Below are 11753 nucleotides of genomic sequence, written 5' to 3' on the forward strand. Positions count from 1 at the left end.
GCTTTTATGTTTAGACATTTAGTTGACGCACTGGCATGAGAAACTGAGGTTCAATTCAAGAAAAAAACAAAGATGGGGCACAATGATGTGACCTACTCATCAAGATACCACATAGATGGGTCACTGATGTGATATACACCAAGCTTAACACTCTCAAGGTCCTATTTTAATTGTACCAGGTAAGCGTATACCATGTGAAATATAGAACCATTGTGTCTAAAGGAGTGATTGCTTAATCTAACAATGATAAGATACGGTTCAGTATACACAACTATCAGCAACACTTAAAACATTTGTCCAAATACCAAATAGCCCAAAAAGAATATAGTGAGATATAAATTGTCCATTCATATAGTAATTACTGATTAAGATGGCCATAAACGAACCAAGTGATGTATTGGAACAGCTGTCAATGTTCCAAATCTGCCGTTAATTCGTCCAACAATTTCATGGACCTGGATTGTGAGTTTTTTATATGTGAAAATGCAGTATAAAATAGTGTATTAATTGAATTTTAGCAACAAAGCAAACAAAATGCACTTAGAATTGAAGTGTACTTCCTCAAACAAGGTAAGTTGTTTAACTCTAAAAAAAATATCTTAACCATTGTTGATTGAGTAAATTATTTTAAAACAATGACAGTAATAAGATGGAGAGACAAAATAGAACACTATTCTGCATCAACTCCAAGCAATAATTAGAAGTAACCTAGAACTCAAAACATAAAACTTATAGCTAAAATTCAGACATAGAAACACATTAAACTACTAAAGGATCTAGCACAAGGAATTCAACTTAAATTTAGACATTCCAATGAGTTTTTCTCTCCTTACTAAAGAAGAAGAATTCCTAAAATGCAACAGACGCTAGTCCTTCTGCCAGGGCTTCAATTAATCAAGGAAATAAAAAGAAATCATGAAACATAAAGAATAAAACTATTTACAAATCAGGCAAACACAAGAAGAAGCAATGCAAATTTAGACAGAAGTATACACTCTGGAACATCTGTTCTAGTTGGCACAACAATTTGCAACAAAACTACTTTGTCACGCCAATCAAGGTTTTCCTCGAGGAATTTTTTGAAGGCCAATATCTTTTGAGGAATCCCTTTGATCATATCAAGGCGATCTACACCTAACATCACCTGTAATGCCATATATTTCACATATGAAATAGTTAATATATAAAACATAAGATATATCATTAAATATACAAATTATAGAGGAAAAAAATATTAATCTACTAAAATTAGAATTACAAACACCTCTCTACCCATGCAACAAGCAGTAGCAATAGCATAAATAGAAATGTGTCACTAGGAAGGTAAGGACTAAGAATTATCTAATAGCTTTACAGTAAAAGAACCAAACAGGAATATCCCAGATGAACACTCTGAAACAAATCATAAGTTTCCATATCATGTGGGCTGAAGAAACTAGACAGTGATAACTTGCACATGTTACTATCATATACAAGGTCTCAAACCATATCAAGCGACCAGCTATCCTAAAACTTCATGTCATAGGAAACTAGACAGTGAGATAAATTATGCTTAAGAATTAATACATGTTTCCATTATGTTATGGAAGTTGAGTGTATGCATGGCATGCTTTCATTCTAAAAATATATTATTTACCTTCCGCCCAGCAAATCTTTCTTTAAGTTCTCTGATGTGTTCCTGGACTTGAGGAAGCTCCAGTGCACGTATAAAGTGATCTGAATCTATACCGATGGGACACTAAAATTTTTAGCATTGGAGTCAGAATGAGTTGGCATACTGAAGTTTACTCATATAATATGTCTTCAACTTTAAATTAAACAGGCATGTAATTTCAACTTACTGCAGCCACTCGTGTAAGCCTCCCTTGATCCTCAACTCCCTCGGGAGTACCCTCCAATCCAAGAATGCGAGTACAAGCACTAACGAAATGACGTGCATAATCATATGTATGAAAATTGGAAAAATGAGGATTAATACATAAATTACATGTTCAAAAATTCATATAGTCCAAACACTTAAAATGAAGAAAGTCATATAGAGTCGAATTACCAAATAACATTATATTTAATCAAACTACTACTTAAACCAACAGCATTCAAATAGAAGATATTGAGTGGAAAATAATACACTTTATTAATATTGAAGGGAAACACAAGATGTTTAGGTTAGAGCACTCATGACAAAAGAACTCTCTAAGGCACTTTTACAACTGACACACCTGCTATTTTCCAATTGCCCTCTAAGCACACACAACTCTTCTATTAGGCTACAATGAAGAAATCTAAAACTTTCTAGAATTTTCCAAGTCATTAACTAGTTTCTACTATTCTCTAAATAATTCTATAATAATCTATATCATAGTCTAATTAATTCTAGGTTTCTCCTAGAACATTCTAGAATACTTTTAACAGAAGAACATCATAATAAGTGAAGCACGTTTGCATATGCTGAACAAACTACCTATTTTTTCTACTCCAGCTGACTTTAAAAGACTGGTTCTTGAAAACTTTAAACAAAAGTCATATATAATATTCAACAAGTGCTGCCGATTACTCAACGTACCCGACTAAATTTGCAGCAAGAACTGAGCACAACAGCTCTGATCGAGATGGCAATTTCCTGTGAATTTCAGATGAAGGAAAAGGAGTATGTAGAAACCAAACAACTTTCATTGATTTTTTGAAATCTTTCAAGCATTTTGGAAGATACATAAGATGGTAATCGTGGCACCAAACAACATCACCCTCTTCATAATGCTTGATAACCACATCAGCAAACATTTCATTTTCCTTCTTATATGCAGCAAACTGAGACTGGAAACTCCTGGTGGTAGCAAGCTGATTTTCTTGTGGAAGTCCAAGGTAGTGAAAAAGTGGCCACAATATGCTGTTGCAGTAGCCATTATAATATTGATGAACAATCTCTTCATCAAGAAATACTGCAATACATATCTGTGAGGAAGAAATAGAAAAGCATCAACAGAATTGATTTTCACATAATTTAACTAAAAAAACATGTTTACTCAATCAGAGGAAAAAAAATCAACCCAATAAGCAAAGGCAGTAATATTAAATGGTCCGAATGACTCTATGTCAAGAGTCGAAAATTAACCTTTTCGGCTAGAGACTTAGTAAGTGCATTCTTTCCAACTGTATCGGGCACATTTACACCAGCCCGATCGATCCACCTTGCCTCAAACTCCTTCATGCCTTTAACATAACCATATAGTACAAGTGAATAACAAGTTTACAAAGAAAAAAACCAAATCATCAGGTAAAAAAAGTAACAAAAATCTATTAATACGGGGAACTATTTTCTTAGACACGCAATAATATCATCAAGTAAACAATCTTAATATAAATATAAATAAACCAAACAATCTTAAAAAATGAAGAGCAGGAATTGCATACTCAAAAGAGCACTGACTAAACCCCCAGCACTAATCTCTAAATGCCATACATCTTCACCTTTCCTTACAGCAGGGACTGGTAATCTGTTAGCAACTACCAATAACCGTTGCCTAGCAGGCTTTTTATCTGGCTTTTCACATCGCTCATAATTGTTAGTCGTTGCAGTATCACCTTCAGGGCACTGTCCAACAGTGGCAACTTTCGAATTATCATCTTCTGTTAAGTTGACATCATTCTCAATATACTGAGCCCCCCTATTATTATTGTTATAATTCTCAGTAGTTACATCGTTTGATTGAGAAGTCCTGCTATTTTTCCTTATCTTCCTATCATTCACTAGCCGTACAACTCGACCGGTCGACAAGGTTTGGTTACTCTCGTACTTGTTCCCTGGCATGCACTCTCTATGCAACTGAACCTTGTGTGCCAAAATTTATAAGCACAAATGCTTCTCAAGACAACTGCCTCTCCTACATTATATTTTTAGAATAGTGAGTCTTCAGGGGCCAGTAAACAAGACAAAGCTTTGAAAATTAATTAAAAAAAAAACATAAATAATGCTGTAGAATTACTCTAATAAAAGTGTTAAGCAATGAGATAGGCAAAAGGGTAAGTGAAAAACACGGTTACGTCATTGAATCAATTATTTGAGTCCATAAATTTGAAGGAAAAAAATCCAATTAATAAGAGAAAAAAAGTAGGTTATTAACTAGTGAGAAAAGGACCCACTACTACCCAGAAAGAAAGAAAAAAATGAATGAAAGGAACATCGAGCAAGTCCCCACCATAGGTACATATATCACATCATTCAGACGAAACAACAAACACATTGCATGGGTGGAAAACATGTTGGAACTGCAATTCAGTGATATTGAGAAAGCAATTATCGTGATATATCTTAAGATGCCAAAGCCAACTTCAAAAACTTTAATATGATTCAAAGAAGAAGAAAATCAGATCTAAACATTTATTTTAATAAAGATAAATCTATTTAATATATACATATATCAAATTACCTCTCTCCCTTTCTTCTCGACACTTTCTCTACAAATTAACCAACCCTCAAACTTCAACCTAGCTCTAAGCTTCAAACCCAGCCCTGTTTCCAGCCTCGCATCGTCGACCACACCACATCTCCATCACCAGCCATGCGTTGTTGAGCATGTCGAGCCTCCGCATCGCGAAGTCCCCAGAAGCCTTCGTCAGTACACCTGCACGAGGAAGGGGTATGTGAGAGCAAGGAAGAAAGAGACGAGAGTTGTGAGAGAGTACGACTGAGGGAATTGGGAGAATGAGGGAATTTTTTCATCTGATGTGAGAGAAAGAATTGAGAGAGAATGAGAATCTCCTGGTAGATGGAGGTAGTGGGTGAGAAATTAGGCTGTTTCGAGGCCCAGTCGAAGATGCAAAGCACGGAGGACTCATCATTCTGGCGACGAAGGGTGTCGAGAAGTTGCTTGGCGGTGAAGTCGGGAGGGAGGGGTTGATGTTGAGACTCAGAAGAAGAGAGTGAATTGGGATTGAAGTTGGAGTTTAAGTTGAAGGAGTCGTGGTTGAGAGAGTGAGGAAGAGACTAAGGACAGCACGTGAGAGAGAGGCCAAAAAAAATATAACTTTTAATGATAGAGGCGGGCTCCCAAAAAATATTACCGCCTTTTTTTTCTTTTACCACATATACATACCATAATACTTTTTCAGAACTATTATATTATTATGTTATGAAAACAGGTATTTGGTGTAGTGATTGCGACCCTATAAAGACCATATCTCGACCCCTAACCCTATCTTGACCCTATAAAGAACGTATCCCGACCCCGACACTATAAAGATCCTATCCTGACCCTATGAACCATATCCCCACCCTATAAAGACCATTACCCGACCCAATAAAAACCTTATCCCGACCCTCAACACTATAAATCTACAAATATTGTGCAGCATCTCCCCTATACTAATGACCTAGCTATTTGTATTAAGTTAAAAAAAACAATTCAAACAACACACTATACGTTTCTTCCTTATATCTCCGCAGCACACAAAAATTTCACAAAACCTACTTCACTATGAATGAATATTTAGGATATTCAAACTCATCTAACAATAGTAAATAATAACAACAACAACAACAACAACAACAACAACAACAACAAAAACAACAACAACAACAACAACAACAACAAAAACAACAACAACAACAACAACAATAATAATAATACTAATAAGAATAATAATAATAGGGAACAACTACAATGCATCTCTTTTTTTTGCAACACCGGTGCATCCTTTTTCTATTTCGGCACATGAATATTTATAATCCCAAATTTTTTTATATGATGGTGTACATTATAGCTATCTAGAACATCCTACAAATTTTCAAGAAATTCTTGATAAATTATGGTACCAAAACAGGGTCTAAACTGTCTGTTGCACGCGTGCCTGTTTTTTTGTGTACGCGTGTAAAATTTGACAGCTTGAACTCTGTTTTCGGCTTCGTAAACTATTCAGAATTTCTTGAAAATTTGCAGGATATTCTAAATACCTACAATGTACACCGTCTATCCAGGTGCCAAAAATAGAAAAAGGATGCATGGGTGTTGCAAAAAAAAAGGATGTGTTGTAGTTGTTCCCAATAATAATAATAATAAATCAAGAAATAAGAGACACACACGAATTAATAAAATGCTCCAAAAGAAAAGGTTCCAAGAATTACACCAATTTATTTTCTCCTAAATAGAAAAGAAAGTTAGTAAAATAAAAAAAAATATAACAGATATAAAATAAATACATAAAACATATATATATACACCTCACACATATATACATATACACCACACACACCCACACACATGTATATCTAAATACTTATATATACATATATATATAAACACACATATGCACACGGTCATACCATGCGATGACATTATGAATACATAATAATAGTTTTTCTCTGGATTCTTTCTTTCCATCTAGTACATCCAGCCACATTCAAGGGAAAATAAAACATAATGAATGGTAATATTAAAAGTTTATATACATTTTGTTTTACATGCCATAAGATCATTTAGAGTCAAATATAAGAAAATTGCTAGTATCAAATGACATATATATTATAATGTGGCCAAATACCTACATATATACCAACAAAATGAGGAAAAGTGAATGAAACCAATTGTTTTTTGTTTTGATAAAAAAAGTAATTCATTAAACTAGGCATCAACCTCAATAATTGGTATTCAATACAATGAGGCTCTAGCTAGTTGTGCCTGTGACATATACAAACAAAAAAAAAATCAATAATTATTTCCTCATCACCATACTAGTACTAAAATATTTTTTATTTTTTCTTCAGGAAATTGCAATATATCCGAATATATATATAAAAAGGAGAAGAATGATACTCACAGAGACCGGTTGGAGACTAAACTGCCATTAGCCCTTCGCTTGCCGCCTGCCACCTGCGTTAAGCACGGGAGCCCTTTGCCTACCATTTGAGTCTGAGAGTCACGACCGAGATCCACGACCGAGGTCACCTCTGCCTACCATCTGAGTCCGAGAGTCACAACTGAGATGCACGACCGAAAGTCACCTCCGCCTGCCTCCACTGGTGCTGTGTAAGTGCTATTGCAGAGAAGATAGAGTAGAGAGAGAGATGGACAAGTTGGTTACGATAGCCCCAAAGATAGATGGAATGGTTGTGTTTTAGGGTTGAGATGTTATAATGTGGTGACTATTCTCCATTGATAATTTTTTTATCAACATGGCGACTATTAGCGGCGACACGTGTCGCCGCTAATAGCCTTATATATTAACATTGTAGGGAAATTTCCCACTAATTTTCTAGGGTATTTTGAATATATTAGCAGCGACATGTGTCGCTACTAATAGGAAAAATATAGCACCTATTAATATTTTTAATAAAAAAAAATTACCCATTTGATATCAGCGGCAACCAAGCTTTGTCGCCATTGATAATACTATTATTAGCAGCAATGCTAATAATGTCACCGCTAAAGAGTGTATTTCTTTTAGTGAACACAAAAATCAAACACCAAATAAGACCCTATGTTGAAACCCTCATGATCAACATCTCATATTTCTTTTCCATTTTTACACGAATATTTAAAAAACAACATTATCATAACATAGGCCAAACCAAACTTATGCCCTAGCATGTGTCTATTAGCATTCTTGCATTCTTGTTACATAAACCATTAGATTTAAAATAGACATGAAAACATAACCATAAGATCTCATACTCCATGCATGCCCAAAAGTTTCTATTTATGCTTGCCTATATACACCACACGCCCAAGCATACTGAAGCACATAAAATCATAGAACACACACGCCTAGGCCATATAAAATTCATAGCAAATCCCTTAAAGAACTACTCATAGCTAATCAATTTGCATATTCTTTTTCATGCTCTTATGGATTACAAGATAAAAATCAATTTTTTTTCAACATAAAAGAACATAACCGATCAACCAATAAAACGCACACCAAAAGTATATATACCAAAAAGATCACAACAACAACAAGAATTATTTCAAGGATAGATATTATGTTGTACCCTAATCTTAGCACGAGTTCATTCACTCAACTCGAGTACGGCTGGCAGATAATTACGTGGAAAAGTATTCAAGAAGAATATTTTATTATTATCTATACGGATAGCTCGAGGTTCATAATGGTCAGACCTTGTGTTAGGTGTTCTGACTTCACCACAAACTAGGAATAAGATAAGTCATCAAAGCACTAGCTCGGGGTCGGATAGCTGTCAGAATACAAGCCCGTGGAAGATACACAGCTCGGGTGATTAAGATATAACGCATACTGCATACTAAAGGATTCCCAAAGATTTGGGATTTGCTTATACGCTTATTCATGACCAGGCTATCATATTTATTATCCAAGATAACATGAAATATTAACTTTGTGACCTAATAATATCCCAATATAAATGGAAATTATTTTTATGGAATGTAGACATTATGTCAATGCGTGATTGACTCACGCGGTTACCCAAATCTATCCATGGAATTCCCCTATAAATGCTAGGAATATTGGATAGGAAAGAGAGGATTTTTATCTGTAATACTGAATCTCTGCCGAAATAGTGAGGAAATTAGTAATAATAGTGACTCGTGGACTAGGTGGATTTTAACTACTGAACCACATAAAAGTCCAGTGTTCTTGAGTGAATTCTTGATATTTTTTATTACGGTTTACCATTAAGTACTTGTCTGCCCTTATTATTTCTTAATACATTGTGGTGAAAAATTGCGTCAACAAATTCCATTACCTCCTTTGATAGAAATCAAAGAACTCAAAATAACCATGGCCACCCTCTTGATTATTAGCCTCCAACACCTTATCATCATCACCAAATTATTAGACCAAACAAACTTATCCTTGTAGGTCGAAACCCTAGACCACACCACCCTATGCTCTTGTGAGATTAAACCTAGCATTTACTATGGATTCCATCAAACTTAGAACCAAGAACAAGAGGAAAAAGGAATCCTAAACCTAAATTCATAACATAGGCATTTCGAAATGTCCTTCTTCTTCTTCTTCTTCTCTCTCTTCTCTCCTTGCTCGTGCCCTCTCTTTCCCTCCCCCTTTCTCTCTCTAGCCTCTCTCTCGCTCTCTCTCTTCCTCTATGCACACTGCAACCACTAGGGCATCTCACACTCCCATCCTTTCCTATATAAACCACTCCTTGATCGAACCCTAGAGATAGGAAAAAGAAAAAGGAAGTTCCCCATTTAAGATCTTAATTTCCCTTGATTCCCTCCCTTAATTTCATGTGACGGAGCACCATAAAGGGAAACCAAATCCCTCTCTTGACTGAACCTTGTCACTCACTATCTCTCTCAATTTCGACTAAGTGTGGCCTTTTCATACTAATCTATTCACAATCCTACCTTCCATACTTAAAACAAGTCAATCAATCAAAAGTCTTACCTTTTTTTTTCTTCTATTCCCTTGATTTAAATAATAAAAATAATTGGAAAGGAAATTGCCTCCATTTCCTATTTCTTTCCTTTTTTATTATCTTTTTAATTTCTTAAACAAATCAAATAAAAATGAAATTATTTCTAGGAAAAACTATTGCATGCTCATCATGCACATGCACACACACAATAGCTCATGTGCATCACTACTTACCATGCACCTTTGTGCATTCAATCAAAACTCATTTACTCACAAATTAAAATAACCAACTAACAAAATAAAATCACATAATTCCTACCAAACAATTCAAACATTTAAAAATAAATTTGTAACACTTAACAATGAATAATAAAACAAACCCTCAAAATTAATTAAACTAAAAATAATTGATGCGTCACAAATAATATCCAATTTTTTTTAATTTGATTGGTTTGGGTTGATTTATGGTAATTGGATTAGTTTGGATCCTGAGCACCCGTACTCAATATAGGATGCAGATAATCCATTGTAAGTTTAGGAGTGTGAAACCCGTCATTAAAAGGAGCACAAGGAATAGGGTTAGGGATTGTTAATGAAATTGAGTTCTTGGCATCAGTATACGAAAATGGTGAAACCTGATCAGGACCTCACTCTTCAAAAGTTTCACATCTTTGTCAAATTGAGAAGGAAGAATCTCTTCACATATTCAGAATCCATCCAAGAAATCACACGAGTACCAGCGCTTGAAGAAATTCAATCTTAAGAAGGTTGTTGTTGCATATATGGTTGTTATTTGTTTGGACCCAGTTTGGTTAAAAAAAAAACGGGGCGAGGGGGAAGTTTGTTTGTAATTTCATTCCAAATATATCTAATCCAGATACTAATTTAAGGTAATATTATACTATATCAATTGAATCAATATAAATGAGTCAATAAGAAGTCCATTATTATTACTCATGACAAAAAGAGCATGAAATTATAGTTATTAGAATTTATTAACGAAACTCCATACAAGGAAGGAGTTTATACAAAAACGTACGTATATATGGATATATATATAAACATCCACGCACTTCATTTTGTTCTCGAGCACCATCGAAGCTCACTGCACACTGCAACAAAATATCATAATAAAAATCTCTTACCGAGTCAATTTATATATATATATATGTGTGGCATTTATTAATTAATGAAAATACACTTTAAAGGGTCAGATATATAAATATATTTATGTGTATGTGATGCCCTTACAAGATGACTTCATGCACGTAACGTTTATCATAAAGTTAAAAATCTTACTTATTGCAATCGGTAGAGGGGCTGATTTTGTAAGGCACGCTGACGCCACACTTGCCGGGAAGTGCAGCGGCGAGACTGAGGTTAATTCCTTTGATACTACCGGCGGCCGACTTTAAACAATTGCAGACAGACTTGCGGTCAACGGTGGTCTTGGCTGCGCTATTCAGTGACCTAATTCCATTACAGCATGCATCCGGTATAGCCCCACCTTTCTTGAGGTAGTCTATGCATGGCCTGATCCCAGTGGACACTTGTCCACATGTTAAGGCTGCCTCAGCTAGTGGTGCAGCCGTCACCATGGCCACAACCAACAAACAAACTAGCTTCATCACAACAGTGGATCCAGCCATTATATAAAATTAATAATGTCTGTGAGTGTAATCAAAGATCAAAGTCTTGACACTTCAAGTAGCTAGCTAGGGTTCTGTGTTTGAACTTTGAAATTGTAGAGTATTGTTTAGTACTTGTGTTGTCGGGCATGGTATCTTGGTCTGGTGCTGATTTTATAGGAAAACGAGGGAAAGAAAAAATAAATAAAATAGAGGAAGAGGTTGGGACTTGGGTGGATATTTGGTGGTGGTTGTGCTTTAAAGCAGTACATAGTCAAAAATGGCTAACTCTCTTTTGGCTCTATATACTAATATTTGAGCGCCGCTAGCTCTCTAGATTTAATGAAATATTGTTTTTGTATAAGTTTTTTTCCCCCTAAATTTGAGTATTCTCTTCAAATATTAAGAATAAATAGTATTTTTGCCTTCGAAAGTTTTGACACTACCAGATTGTGCTCCTTCAAATATACTGTGGGTTAAAATTTACTCCTGAACTATTAATATTATCAGATTATGGCCCGTGTTATGATTTGCATAAGATAATTATCATTTTTTGCGTTCCGAACTATGACAACTACGAAATTGTGCCTCTTTTAATTATAAAAAATTTAAAAATCTATTTCAATGTAATAATTTTAAAAGAAATATATAAAACTTAATTAATTAAAAACATTGGGGAAAAAATAAAATAATAGAAAGCAATTTAAAAAATATATTAAAAAAGAATAAAATAAGAAAATATATTTTTTTATTTGTAACAATTTTGTTTGTCTT

General features: G+C 34.6%; 2 protein-coding genes across 2 annotated transcripts; both read right to left on the reverse strand.

Annotated features, from left to right (window-relative positions):
* Positions 1-365: 365 nt before the first annotated feature.
* On the reverse strand, positions 366-4540 carry LOC133800177 (alpha,alpha-trehalose-phosphate synthase [UDP-forming] 1-like). The gene is made up of 7 exons (XM_062238133.1): positions 3412-4540; positions 3113-3210; positions 2564-2952; positions 1842-1956; positions 1637-1738; positions 996-1144; positions 366-477 (listed from the first exon to the last, which is right to left on the reverse strand). The coding sequence occupies exons 1-7, from the start codon at positions 3806-3808 to the stop codon at positions 366-368; spliced, it is 1362 nt and encodes a 453-aa protein (XP_062094117.1). The 5' UTR covers positions 3809-4540.
* Positions 4541-10274: 5734 nt separating this feature from the next.
* LOC133802165 (non-specific lipid-transfer protein 1-like) lies at positions 10275-11117 on the reverse strand. Its single transcript, XM_062240436.1, has 2 exons — positions 10651-11117; positions 10275-10463 (listed from the first exon to the last, which is right to left on the reverse strand). Exons 1-2 carry the CDS (start codon positions 10998-11000, stop codon positions 10454-10456), a joined length of 360 nt encoding a protein of 119 aa, XP_062096420.1. The 5' UTR covers positions 11001-11117; the 3' UTR covers positions 10275-10453.
* Positions 11118-11753: the final 636 nt, after the last annotated feature.

The sequence above is a fragment of the Humulus lupulus genome, chromosome 9, assembly GCF_963169125.1.
Source record: "Humulus lupulus chromosome 9, drHumLupu1.1, whole genome shotgun sequence".
In the NCBI taxonomy this organism is placed as follows: Eukaryota; Viridiplantae; Streptophyta; class Magnoliopsida; order Rosales; family Cannabaceae; genus Humulus; species Humulus lupulus.